Below are 14921 nucleotides of genomic sequence, written 5' to 3'. Positions count from 1 at the left end.
CAAATGTTACCCGGTAAAGTCAGCAAATTACAAGCCATCTATGAAGATGCTACCTCAGCACCCTATTCATACTTATTCGTCGACTTAAAACCTGAAACTCCAATGGAAGTTAGATTTCTATCTAATGTTTTAGGCGAGAAGGACTACATTACAACATACTTAGTATAAGAATACAAACATTTACAGTTCATGAAAAATGACAGTAAAGACCGCAATCAAATGCTTACCTAGCCTGAAAGCGCTAGCAAAAGCGAAAACTAATAAGCAAAGAAAACTCATTCTTGATCACGCCAACAAGTGCATTTACAGCGTAATTGCTGAAATTGCAAGAGAAACCTTGAAAGGTACTTTTGATTTATCAGAACAACGTAAAAATAAACTAAAACCGTATAAGAAGCATATACGTGCACTAGCAAGAAAATCTAATCCTACCACTAAAAAGAAAATTATCAATCAACAAGGTGGATTTCTACCCGGATTACTTGTTCCAGCAATCACTTTACTCGCAAATTTAGCTGCAAGATGAATTCAGTTACACGTATGTTCATGGTTTCTGAAGATTACTTCAGACGTAATTGCGAGAAACCAACCGTAACTAATCGACTGTTAAATACAAATATTCCCGTTGATACACAAATTAAATTACTCAATGATTTTGTTTCAAGAACAAAAGATAATTTCCCTAATCAGCCAGCTACTTCATTTCAATACAAAGATGAACCTAAAGAATATGAAGAGGAAGATTTCCCTCGTGAAAGCGTTTATGAAACGCCTCCACCAAATCCGGCATGGGCAACACCTGCACCTGCACCAAAACCGGCATGGGCACGAAGTCTAATACCTGCGACGCCTGTACGTCAAACTCCAGCGAAATTAGAAATGGCTTTAAGAAATATTCCCGGACTTTTCAATAAGAAAGGTGAAGTTTTAAGGTCTGGTGGTGATAAGGTATATGGTAGTAGATTGAGCAAGATTGTAGATCATTTAACTAAGGATGCTACCGTTCCACTACCTAACGGAGGCCCTACTGTTATTCGTAGAATAAGACGAGAGTATCCTCATTTAGTAAAGCATATTAGAAATCCGCGTGCAATTGACATGATAACGACAAAGAAGAGATGGAATTAAGCAAAATATATTTCGATCCTAAATCACCCGGTTCATTCGGTGGAGTTAAAAAATTGTATCAAGTAGCGAAAGAAATTAATCCAAAAATCAAGTTCAAAGAAGTTGATGCTTGGATTAGAGATCAAGATACTTATAATCTATTTAGAAGATCAATAAAAAAATTTCCAAGATTACCTATTCTAGTTGATAGAATAGATGAACAATGGCAAGCTGATATTATGGATATGACTTGGTTAGCTAAATCAAACAATAATATTAAATACTTATTAAATGTTATTGATTGTCTAAGTCGATATGCGTGGAGTATTCCTTTAAAAGATAAATCTGCCTTATCGGTTATCAATGCATTCCGTAAAATTGAAAGAAAACCTGAAAAACTACAAACTGATCAAGGAAAAGAGTTTGTAAATCGTTACTTGAAAGAATACTTAACAAATAATAATGTTAATCATTTCACATCAACAGATGATGTGATTAAATGTGCGATAGTTGAAAGATTCAACCGTACATTACGAACAAGGATTTACAGATACATGCACTTTAAAAACAGTCAACGATATATTGATACTTTGGATGAAATTATCGATGCATATAATTCATCTTACCATCGAACAATCAAAATGTCACCTAAACAAGCATTGCTTTATCCAAGCAAAGCACTTAGTAATATCTTCAAAGCACAAAAGAAAAATATGAAGAAACAAACTGCATATAAAGTTGGTGATTTCGTAAGAATAACTCGCGCTAAATCTATTTTCGAAAAAGGTGCGACCTCAAATTGGACAGAAGAATTATTCAAAATAATCAAAGTAAAGAAAACACCTCAAGGATACATTTATAGATTAGTTGATTGGAGCGATGAACCAATCACATCAGTATTTTATCACGATGAGATATTTCCTGTTAAAGAACCACATCTGTATAAGATTGAAAAAATCCTTAGAGAACGCATAAATCCTGTTACAAAGAAAAAAGAATATTTCGTTAAATGGTTAGGTTATCCTAATAAATTCAATAGCTGGGTAGAAAATGTCGAGTGAATACTTTGTTGATGTTGTATCAAACGCAAGTATGGAAACTTACCCTGACAACACAATATCTAAATTCACTAATCGACTTGCAACTCCATTGCATCTCGATGGCGAATGGTCAGTAGCAGTTCAAGAAGTATTTTACCCATTGTCACATAAACCGATCAAGAGATCAATCAATTATTTCATCTCTTATCGAGGGAGGAGGCCAACCGTATCAATTGACTTTGATTATCAAGAAAATGATGATGTCGAAGGCATGTTGAAAAAGCTGAACAAAAGCATAGCTGATTCTCATCTACAGATTGGTTTAAGTGGTATCAATGTACAAAAAGATTTCAAACCCCCTGAATTAGTTCTAATCACTGAAGGAGAGCCTACTAAACAAAAGAAAAAAGTAGTTATTAAAGCCGGAAGAATTCCTGATGTTGATAAAGGAGTTTACCCTATTTTCTCCGATCACACATTCATACGAGCTTTAGGATTTGATAATAATACATTCGCTAGCGAGATGCAGAGGGCTGTAGCCGAAAGTGAGGAAGAGATTAAAGCTCCAAATCAACCTGATCTTGGACCTAAATCACATTTGATGTTCATCTATTCAGATATTATCCATGCACATTTACTTGGGGATATTTCAGCAAGAGTACTAAGAGTAGTACCTCTCAATCGTGAACCTAGTGATAAACTTGGTCACATGACTTTCACTTCACCTTATTATTATCCTGTACGTTCAAACAAAATCGAAGATGTAAGTATTGTCTTATGCGATGAAACCGGTAACCAGATTAGATTCAAAACCGGTCGTGTTTTTCTCAGCTTACATTTCAAGAAAACTGTATAAGAATAAATAAAATATGATTATATTAAAAAAAAATGAATCGTAAAATTTATTGTCCGTGTGATAGTGATTTCACTCAACATTACCGATCCCAAGCAGGCAATGGATACTCTGATATTACGTTATATCGAGGACAGCCTTACCAGCGAGGATATGGTTGGTATTTTCTCATGATGGAGTACTTACATGAATCTTCATTACCTTCAAGCAAGTCTGAGTTACAGGTATTCACTATACCTCCTACTCAAACTGCAATTGAGTCAAGCTATGAAGTCGAATATCGACCGGTTTCTAGTCTTGAATCAAGTAATTTCTACGAAATAAATGTTCCTTCAAGTGAAGATTTTACTGATTTAGCATCTACAATGATACATTTGAATGTTGTTGTTACAACCAATACTCATTTAGCATTAGCAGAAGAAAACCATGTGCGAGCTGTAGAGAATTTCGGAAATGCAATGTTCGAGCAGATCGACGTTTTCCTAGGTTCGGTTAATACTGTCCAAGCAAATAACATGTACCATTATCAATCATATCTCGAAGACTTATTATTCAGGCACCCTAATTTCTGTGACTCGGGAAGTCAAGTAACAGAAACTGATTTACGTCAACCTTTCGATTTATTTTTCCGTTTGCATTCATCAATATGCGAACAGGATAAATTGCTACTGAATGGTGTACCTTTAACTTTTAGATTCACTAAAAGTCCATCAGGTTTCCCATTGATCTCCCCTGATGTGACTGAATATAAATTCACAATCAAAAAGTTTTCTCTTTTTATCAAAAGAGTCAAGCTTTTCCCCGAAGCACATAAGAGTTTACTTCAAGGTTTGGATAAAGGTGCTGCTAAATATTTCATTACAAGAAATGATACTCGAAGTTTCGCTATTTCAGCAGGACAAACATCAGTATCAATTGAAAACATTTTCAATGGCGTTCTACCACGTCGAATACTTATTGGTCTCGTAAAAGATTCAGCTCATTCAGGCTCTATTAAAGAGAACCCATTTGATTTTCTAAACTTTAAAACTAACTATATCGCATTATCAGTTGATGGACATACTGTTCCGAGTATACCGTATACTCCTAATTTTGCTGAAAATTTATTTGCGAGGGAATTCATCAACCTTTATCGATGTTTCAATCAAGATGAAGGAATCCCTCAATTAAATTTATCTAAGGAGTCTTATTTATCAAACTCAACTTTATTTGCCTTTGACCTAACCCCTGATGGAAGTATTGGGGCTGAAAATGGAACTTTATCTCTGATTAAAAGAGGGAATATAAGACTTGATATTAAGTTTACTGCTAAACTTGATGTTTCAATTAAAGCAATTGTGTTTGCACAATTTGATAATTTGATCACTATTGATAAAGACCGAGTTGTACGATTGGATTACTAAAATGCTAACTACAATCGAGATTGAAAACTTACTAAAAGATGTTCCTTGGTTCAATGGGGTTTACGCACTTGATCAACTGCCACGATGGATACTTGCTCCTAGTTCAGTTATAATTAACCTTGATGAAAGTTACAAACCTGGAAGCCATTGGGTAGCCGTTTACTTTGACAAGAATAAAGTAGCTCATTACTTTGATTCTTTTGGAAGACGACCACAAGGAAATATACTTACCTTTGTAGAAGCTAATTCTGATTACTATATTTATAATCCTATCAAGTATCAAGGCAATTTATCAATTGCTTGTGGATACTTTTGTATTCTATTTGTTCTATCAGTTAATTCCCTTAACTCATTCTATAAACTTTTCCGTAAATGTAAACACGAAAGTAATGAAAAGACATTATTTCAACAATTGAAAAAATATTTAATGTGAATAAAATTTTTTTTTGCGCTCAAATTCTCTTGTTATTTCTTACAGTACAAATTTAGAAAACAATTTAACAAAATTTTAAAAAAAATGTTAGTAATTTTAATAAAAATCAGTTATTGAATATCATGATGTCCGTATGCCAGAGATTTTAATGGATCCACCCAATACCTCTTGTCTTCGAGAGAAGATATAGTTGTCTTTTGTCGTCTTATCATCTGAATATTGTGGCGATCAGATTGCAGTGTAGTGGTTACATCTCTTCTTGTATCATGATTGTAAAGACAATCGAGATAATCTTGAAATGTGATTCTATTTTTCAGAATTGGTCTTGGTACACCTCTTGCTCTTTTGATAACTTCTTCGCAAATCCTCAATGCATAAAGTTTAGGCTTTATTCCGATAAACTCGGATATCTGCTTGCCTGCCATCTCATCTTTGAGGTAGCCGATTTTTTTATTATTATTATTCGAATACAAGGGATGGCCTTTTGGATAGTTTGAGAAGTCCATGATGTTAGCGAATTGTCTCATATCAGCGACAATATCTTCAGACTTGATTTCATAAATGAAGGAATCTGTATCAGTGTATACAAGACTAATATTTGATTTATAATACGGTTTGAATGTATCGTAATGAAGTTGATACATCTTCAGTTTGGCCAGTTCGAGAATAGTAAAACCAACAGCGATCGGTTTATCCATTACAACAGAGAGTTTCTTTAGGGAAAATAACATCTTGTTATCATCGAGTATAATGAATTTATCACAAGTTTCATTTTTAAGTAATCTTTGAGCTTCAACATCTTGAAGTGCGATCTTAACAATCCGATGCTTTCTCTTATCTTCGATCATTTTCCCGTAAATTGAGTTGACTAGCAACTTCCAAAAATCTTTTTCGAAATCAGTCACGGCTGCTTGTCTCTTTGTTGTGCAGAAAGAAACATAATCAGCAAGCCAAGATGATTGTTTGAATTCAATAGCACGATGAAGCTTTACTACCTTCATTCCATGTGAATGATAGAATTTCAAATTTCGATAATGAACAACATATCGAATTTTCTTGTAAAAATTATTTGTCAATTTAGCAGTTTTGATTCTTTTGTATCCGCGACCTTTAAGCTCATCCAGTAGATCTTTTTGATATTGACTATACATATCGGGAGTTATTTCCATTTTCTCCGGAGCCAATGGAAAATCATTATGATCATCGTGGAGTTCACAAGGATATTCGATATCAACTTCAAGGATGAAACCGATTTCGGAATCATCAGGAGTGGTGAGTATCTCTTCAATGGTTCTAGAAGACCATTTGAAATGTGATTTCGGTAGTTTTTCCGACATCGCATATCCGTAAAGATTGTTAACATCCAAGTACAGCAGAAAAGATGTTTGCTTACTTGGATCGTAATCAGGTAAGTACTGATTATTTGCTCGCACATGACGCTTAACTACCGATGTGGGTCCACCTCTGATACCTTTCTCTACCATCAAAAACATATTAAAATCGGTTAGAAGTTCAAGTTCAATCTTCATTTTCTTGAACGCTGCAGACCAAGTTAACCCGGGTGCTGAAAATTGATGAAGAGGGTCTAATGCGAAATTAAAGAGAGACATCTCTCGAAAATTCTCAAAAACCGATGCAAGTAGTAATACATCTACTTTAAGGTAGATATCGTGGAGATCTTTCAATGTTGAGCAGTTAAACTTTGACCAAACCTTCTTTACATTTTCATAGAGCTCATCTGATATGTTCGACTGGGTTAAGGAAGAAAAAAATGCTGACTTATCTGGTAACGCTGTTTCATTGAAAACATCGAGAGATGATAAGTACTCATATGGAAGAGCACTTTTTCTTAGAAGAAGAGAAGTGTCGATATCTCCAAAAACTTGTTTCAAATAATAATCTTTCTTATCTGTTGGAACATTAGCAGCTAAATTGTCCAAGCTAGATGAAAGGAAAGCGAAGCTATCCATGAATTTAAATTTACCGAGGAAAAATCCAATGTACTTTTCAATTGTATGAGGAATAATTACTGGTTCACTTTTGCAAAAGTTTGTATCAAGAGCATTTATGATTATATGTCCATCGAAATTCTTTAGATTATGAAAAACAACAGGATATTGTTCAGGTATTCGATACTCAAGGTTGCAATTCTGATGAGCGGCTCCTCTATACACACCAGTGAGATGGTCATGATCGCGAACTCTATTAGTTCCTAATGGCTTACTGCATATATGACAATCAATTGCATCTTTAAAATTTCGTGGAGTATTTAATTTACTAACTGCACTGGAGAAACCATCGCCAATCGCAGGCAAAATTGAAACTATCATTAAAGTTATGGAAATGTATGCATCCATACCGGAGCAGCATAAAGATTTTGTCAAGTATATTGTAGAACAAACTTTACATAAAGTTTGTAAAGACACAATCAAATATAAAAGTGCCAAAGTGGTAAAACAATCTAAAGAAGAGATAATGCGGATGGATAAAGCATTAAATATTGAAGCTGCCAAAGCTGAGCGGTTGTATCAAGAAAATTTGCAACTAAAGCAAATGTTAGGCATAATGGATGCCAAAGATTTGACATTTGCACAATATTGTTTCAAGGAACTCCAAAGACTAACTCAGGTTCCAGAGGAAAAGATTACCGAAAGATTTGAAAATCAATAAATTTCATTTAATTTCATCCCTTTTGTTTGTTTTAATTTAGTTGTTAAACTTTGATTGAGCGTGGGAAAGCTTAGCGTGGGAAAGGGTGACGCGCGCGCAAAATTACTTAATTTTGTCTTAAGTTGACAATTTTTTTTTTTGGTTCAGACCCGGGCTTTGGCCTAGAGTGGCCTGGCCCAGAAAAACAGTTTTGGTCCGGTAAAACAGTTTTGGAACTGTTCCGGACTTTTACTAACTACTTAGCTGCACCTAGAAATGCTACAACCTGTTGAATCAGATTGAATTGGATGCAGCCATGAGGAATTTAATACAGAATTTGATACTCGGTTGTTTGCCAAAGGTATATTTTGGAGGGAAATAAGATTGTCTCGAAGAACAATCAGCTGAATTTGTTGAGCTTAAAAGTGGTAAGAGTAACAAATCCCCAAAAAGTGCAATTGTCAGCTTACATAAACTTTAGAGATGGCAACAGAACGAAATTCATTCATCCATTCATTCATCATTATATTAGATGAATCGTGCATACAAACTAGCTAAACGAGTCTATGATAATTGAAAACCGTTTCCACAAACCTGTTGTAATCCAAGATAGTAACAATTTATCCTTTCTAATTATTCCAGAATTAAATTACTTATTTCCACTAAATTAACCTTACAGATGAATTTAATATTAGGAATATCCACATTGCTCTAAACAGTGAAAGCGACATCATTTTGTGCTTGTGCACCATTTTACCCCATTGTACAGGGGATTTTTATCTATTGCGTTTGTACGCAGTCATAACTTACGGCACTGAAGATTCCGAATTTTAACCATGTGCTTCCTCAAATTGAGGAACCATATATTGAAACTTTTAGATCACTCAGTTATATGAACTTCAAGTGACAAGGCAACGTTAGAAAGGCGCTATCTTTTTTGAACTGACATATGTTGATAACAAATCAATAATCATGCTGTTTTCATGCATGTAGTGATGGGGTGCATTTAGATGCATGTGTAGATACACTTTTATGAGCATTCAAGTTTCCTTGAGCTTGGTAATTCTGGTTTTGAAAAACTCGTGCATCTCTTTAATGATAAAAATTATTGACTCACAACTAACACCGAACTGTGTTAGAGTGTTAGAAGATAGCAGTTTATGACCTTTAATGTCATTAGCAGTCAAATAGTAGAGCGACCTTGAATGATTTTGAAAGCTTTAATTGTTGATAATCACAAGAACTGAAGATATGATTCAATTCGCTCGTGGTTCAAATCTGGGATCAACCGTTCAATCAAAAAGAGGGGAAATAAATTCAGTTGCTGCTGGTATTTCAATCAATTTAGAGTTTTATGAAGCTCAGAATCAACTTTACAATGCTGATGATTTCATTGATTACCTCAAAAATTATTAGATTTTATTTCCACTTGAAATTGACCTTAAATATGGATAACTTTCATTTCCATAATTCCATGGTAAACACTTGAAGCTACAATCAAATTTTATTACTTCTTTATCCCTAATCACCCTTTTGAACCAAATGGAGAACATGTTTAATCAGTTGAAGTATTAAATGAAAAGCTTGTCCATGCTTTAGATTTGAGGAACTGAGGACTGTCAAAATTACTGGAAAAATACAAAAATTTATCACTAAGACTACAAGGAGCTCCAATCGACACGGTGTTCATGATTAACAATAACATTCAGGGTTAAGTCTTAAACAGTCTTTTTTTTAAAAAACGTTAAAAATTAAGGTTAATGTTAAGTACGACCAACTTTAATTTATCGTTAGTGATTAAGCCTTCTTGTGCATACCAAGCAATTCTGTGTTTTGTCTAGACTATGTTTTTCCAATTTGAAATGAATGTTTTCAAGATAATTAACGCGAGGAGACATTAATTGCGATTCTATTGAGATAAACAGCTATTTTACGAGCAAACAAAAAAACAGCGAAAGAACGAAGATAAGCATGAAAAATGGTTGCAAATCAATTTAATCACAATTACTGGTCACATACTATGGTTCATTTGATTGACAATTTGCTAAGACACCTCATCCGAACGCCACATAATACGCACTTAACATCAAATTTTACATGTGGCTCGATAACGATTACTGTTCAATTTTTACAATAATAAAAACATGAAATCAAGGAAAGAAACTCGTCAGGTTCAAGAAGCTGTTAAAGATGATTGACACCAGATTATCAAATTAATCAAATGTAAACAGTATCCAACAATCAACCGAGAAAATTTTAACGAACCAGAAATAATTTAATAGTCGATTGTTTTCCAATGATGTATTTCAATGAGCAATAATGTTGGGTCCAAGCACAAATCAGTTGAATTTGTTGAGCTGAACAGTGGGCACAAATGTACAATTATCGGCTTACATTACGAGTAACAAGAAAGAAATTCATTCCGAAATGAATTTGATTACTGGTCATGAAATATTAATTAGAAGGCTTAGGGAATTTTCAATAAAATTAAAACCATTGTTAAGCAATTAAACAAAATTTAAAATATTACATTGAAATGCTTGTTCACATAATTTCACTAGGCAATGTTATAGTAATAGGCTGTACATTTTAAGGGTTTTTACTGTAATCTGATAATATTCTGAATCTCATCCCATTTAATTGTCAATTTCAACCGTAAATAATATTTTTTTATTTTGATTTTTGATACCCATTTAATTTAACATTTTTTTAAAAATAGACTTTTCTTCCTGATCTAGTAACCTTGGTTTGTAGATCAGAAAGCTTTTGTTGTACAGTCACCCTTTAAAAACTGGACCGTTCGGAAACAGAAAATAGTTTTCTTTCAATGGTCCCTTTCAAGGCAGGGTTTAAAAATTAAATAAATTTAATTTCAATTTAATGTAATGGTTAACGAACTTTAAATTTGATCTCTGTTCGTAAAAATGTTAACCAGAAAAACTCATAAAACTGGTTTGTGTGGTGATAATTTACGTTAATTATAAGACTATTAGGCAAGAATGATAAATGATGAAATTGATCTGACCGATCAACAGTTAAAATAGGCCATTTCCATGTGCAGTTCCTGTGGGGTGACTGTAAGGCGTTTTGGGTGTTTTGGTGATGTCTAACTGAAACAATGGTACAATCAATAAATGTTGACATTTGGCTGGAGCGAGAAGTTCCATTTAGTCCTTGAATGGATTCATCATCAGAGGCTTGATGGTTGTTGTGAGGTTTGACGATCATCGTTCCTTTAAGCGATCGAACAATAGTGATCATGATCGAATGAGTAATCGATTAAAAAAAACGATCAATGAATCGTCGCTTTGATCGAGATCGTTTCTTGGATCGAGAAATTAACACAGTTTTACAGGGTCAGAAGCATGAATTTTGATTGAAGTTTACAGATATAAAATTAGAGTACAATTAAAATTCAACACAAATTGTGAGACAACACAAACAATTATTGTAAAATAGTCATACAAAACTAACACGTTGGTAATCATAAACGCACAACTTTTAGCCACTAATAAACCGATCCGATCTGATCAATCGGACTAATGGGTGGATCATGGGTCGAAATGAAAATGATCAACCAAACTTGGTCGATCAGACCGGATCGGGGCAACATTGGAGGCTTGCATTGATTCAAAGTTGAAATCAAGATTTCCTTCGACACTCAATTCATGCCTTATAACTTGGTCAACATCACACTCTAAACCTCCTTGTAAAGAATCCATATTTAAATCCAAATCATTTGGCAATGGGTTGTTAAACGATAAAATATGTCCCATTACTTGAGACGCTGTGGTCCCAAGAGATGATAATGAAAGAGGTGAACCGTTGGAGTTGAGTGATAGCGAACCTAATAATTTGGAATTATTATATCGTCGGATTGATGAATTATCGAGACCTGTTTGAGTAAAAAAAAGAGATTGAAGTTGCATGATTAATGAGCAAACAATTTAACTTACCTCTATTTTGTGAAGTGATTTGATTAAGACGATTGCTTGACGATTGCTGTTGATTTTGTTGTGACTGATTATCCTTTGTGCTAAAATTATTATTTAATGAACTGTTAATTTGACTCGAACTGGAAAGTAAATCCATTGATTGACTGGGTGATAAAGAAGGAGACATATTCGAGGAGCTGTATGAGCTGTTGGCACTGTTTTGATTGGCGCCAAAAGTTGCCCCTGAATTGATCGATTTGTTTGGACTTCGTGAAGTGTTGATAGTGTTTAGCGTTGTCAGTGTTATATTATCATCTATCGAATTAGGGAAAAAAGAGTCCGAAGAATTACAATTCATCGAATTTGACCCACTTCCGAGTTGATTGGCATTTAAACCATCAGTTGATGGATTGAGCGAGTTGCAGGAGATGGAGGTAGTTGAATAAGTAACATTTGATCCTTGACCACCAAAAGTATTCAGATTAGTGTATGATTTGGTCACTGAATTGACGGTGTTGTTATCTGATGGTGATGAACCACTTTGTTGATGATGAAGTTGTGGCTGGGATTGTTGTGATTGCTGCTGCGTTTGAGATTGAGGTGAATTAGGACTGTTTTTACTATAACTAGGACCACCAAGCTTCATTGTATTAGCCATTTCAACCAATTTCTCTGTAATTGTATCTTGCCCATCATTAGTATTATACAAACGTAAATCAGAATTCCATGATGAAATAGGAGACAAGGAAGGATTATCCTAATAAAAGAGGGAGAAAAAAAAGTAAGCATATGATAAACATGTCATTGTTTTAGTCTTCTTCATCAATCAACCGGGATCAGTCAATCTGCTAATAATTATAACGTAATTATTTTATAATTTATCTATTTTATTTAGATAATAATTCTGGTTAGTTTGAAACAATCAGACTGATATGAGTTGAAGATAAGAAAATTTTGATAGTAAAAAAATAGTAGCTAATGAATGAAAATAATCAAAGAGCTAGCAATATCTATTCTTTGATAATTATGTTAACATTCATATTAACATGCATTTCTAAACAATAACTGTCATAAAGAGATGTCCAACCAAAATTGACTTTCACTAGGCTAGTTTAAAATTATGAATCTCATCACCCAACAGATGGCGAAAGAAGGTGAATCACATGCTAGATCATGTGAATTGAAAGGCCCTTGATGGAAAAGATCACTTCAAGGTAAAATGTTGATTGAGATGGAGATACTATGATGAAGATACATGCTCATTGATCAAGTATAACGATGATAAACATGATAATGACAATGGAAAAAAACTGGTAAGACAGTTAACGAGTTTCATTAGCTAAAATTTAAATGTGAAAAAAGGTAATGAAGAGGGAAAATTAAATTAGATGCATACGTGATCATCATGTAAATCTGATTCAATAATTATAGGAGAAAGTCTACCACAAGAGCTGGCATTTGAGGATGCTCGAGGTCGAAAATCGGGGCTCAACTGGAAACCATGGTGTAATGGTGATTCTGGAAACATATCTAAACCTTCTGATACAGATGAACCGGGAGATGGTTTATCATCAAGAATGGTACCATTGCGAAGAGCTTCGACCTTCTTTTTGACTCGACCTCGTTTCTTTTCGTACTTCTGTGTTTCCATGCTGGTTGCTCGTCGTCTCGCAGCCTTACCAGGTTTAGCTTCCGGATTAATCACCCACCAAGAGCTTTTTCCGGTTCCCTCGTTTTGTACTCGTTTGAATCGATTATGAAGAGACAAATTGTGTCGAATCGAGTTCTATGGTGGTGAAAGAATCAAAAATGGATTGAGAAGAGAAAAAGTATTTTGTTTTAATCATAAATTATTTGAAAAGGAAAATGGAAACTAAATTTGAATGAAAAATGGTTGCTACTTTACTCGGTAATATGAAAACCTGTGATCAAATTTGATCACTTTCAGAACGAGAGAAAGGGAAAGAGTTTAACACAGTAAATAATGATAAATTTTACTGCCTCCGAAATTTAGATTTAAAAATTGTTTAAGCCTCTGTTTAACGATTTGAATACCTGTAATATAATATTGATTTGAAATATCTGCCATTAATTAAAATAATTAAATTTGGAAATTGGAGAGTTGAATTGGTTAAGAAAACTAATGCAAGGAAAGCTCGAAAATCTGAAATTAATTTTTGTTTATCAGGCAACTTAATGATCAAACTTTAACGATCAAAATTCCATTGATGGCTGTTAAAATAATAAATATGATATTTGTGATTATTGGAATCTAACCAACAACATTTAACATCAATTGGCACAATTTAAGATGAGAAAGTAACCATCTTTCAGACCCAACACTAAACCATGGGAACTGAATGAAGATTCTAATGAAGATTGGAAAGAAACAGAAAGGGGAGAAAAAAAGGAAAGAAAGAACGGGAGAAAGTGGATGAAGGAGGAAAGATAGGAAATACAGAGTGTGAGATAGAACGCGAGGAAAGAGTAAAAAATAATAAATTAAAACGACTTACCTTCCAACCAGCGGAAGAATTTGAATCGCCTTTATCTTTAAAATATGGTACATTTTGTACCATCCAATCGTAAATTTGTGATAGGGTTAACCTCTTTTCTGATGAACTTTGTATAGCTTGGGTAATCAGGTCAGCATAAGACATGTTACCCCAAGCATTGCGTCGAGATGAATTTTTCTTATGTCCACTATTATTTCCATTGGGTTTGAGCTCCTGGCTGGACACTTCACTACCTAAAGTGATGTTGTTATTATTGTTACTATCCGGTAAATCATCGGATTTGATTGATAAACTGGTCGGTGGAAGAGGCCATGTATGACTTCGAGCACGAAACGGCTCTTCACGAAATGGCTCTTCAAAATCTAAAGTCCATTCTGCCATAATATCATGTAAATACTATAGATGAATAAATATATTTTCGTATTTTCCCAATACACACCGAAAATGTATGGTGTGAAGAGAAAAACAGAGAGAGAGAGAGAAGGAGAGAGAGAGGGAGAGAGAGGAAAAAAATAGAGAGAGAAGGAACAGACAGACAGGCAAACAGACAGACAGACAGAGAAATACAAATTCACCAAAATATAAATACAATATTAAACATTTAAATTTGATTTAATTGCGATGGGTCAGAAAAAAATATAGTTGATCAAAAGTAAATGAAAGAGTGAGAGTTTTCAGGGCTTTCGCTGGTTAACAGAAAGAGAGAGAAAGAGAGAGAAAAAGTAAAATTTAAGATAAATCAAGGTTTTTTGATGAGAATGTTTGGAGAGAAAAGAGAGAGAAAATACGCAGACCTTGGAAAAAAACAGACAGAGAAGGATGATGATGATGATGAGATGTTTCGGATGATGATGACGAGAAGGTATTGAAAGAGAGGAAGAAAGAGAAAAAGAAAGAGAAATGACGAAGAAGGAGAGAGAGAGAGGTTTACTTTTTTGAAGAATTTGAAAAAGAGAAAATAGTTAAGGCATATTTCCACTACAAG

At 34.1% G+C, this 14921-nt stretch overlaps 3 protein-coding genes across 3 annotated transcripts; 1 reads left to right on the top strand and 2 right to left on the bottom strand.

Moving 5' to 3' along the window:
* Positions 1 to 3035: 3035 nt before the first annotated feature.
* Positions 3036 to 4403, top strand: LOC112539814 (uncharacterized protein F54H12.2-like). Its single transcript, XM_025162603.1, has one exon. The coding sequence runs from the start codon at positions 3036 to 3038 to the stop codon at positions 4401 to 4403; it is 1368 nt and encodes a 455-aa protein (XP_025018371.1).
* A 543-nt stretch (positions 4404 to 4946) lies between these two features.
* Positions 4947 to 7166, bottom strand: LOC112539813 (uncharacterized). The gene has a single exon (XM_025162602.1). It carries the CDS (start codon positions 7164 to 7166, stop codon positions 4947 to 4949), a length of 2220 nt encoding a protein of 739 aa, XP_025018370.1.
* Positions 7167 to 10333: 3167 nt separating this feature from the next.
* On the bottom strand, positions 10334 to 14376 carry foxo (forkhead box, sub-group O). The gene is made up of 4 exons (XM_015933934.3): positions 13937 to 14376; positions 12817 to 13206; positions 11442 to 12177; positions 10334 to 11380 (listed from the first exon to the last, which is right to left on the bottom strand). Exons 1-4 carry the CDS (start codon positions 14315 to 14317, stop codon positions 11037 to 11039), a joined length of 1851 nt encoding a protein of 616 aa, XP_015789420.1. The 5' UTR covers positions 14318 to 14376; the 3' UTR covers positions 10334 to 11036.
* Positions 14377 to 14921: the final 545 nt, after the last annotated feature.

This window comes from Tetranychus urticae, chromosome 2 (assembly GCF_039701765.1).
Source record: "Tetranychus urticae isolate SD_2017Ah chromosome 2, NJAU_TeUrti_SD_1.0, whole genome shotgun sequence".
NCBI lineage: Eukaryota > Metazoa > Arthropoda > Arachnida > Trombidiformes > Tetranychidae > Tetranychus > Tetranychus urticae.
The sequence above is the reverse complement of the archived record's forward strand: the minus strand, read 5'-3'. Positions and strand labels throughout refer to the sequence as shown.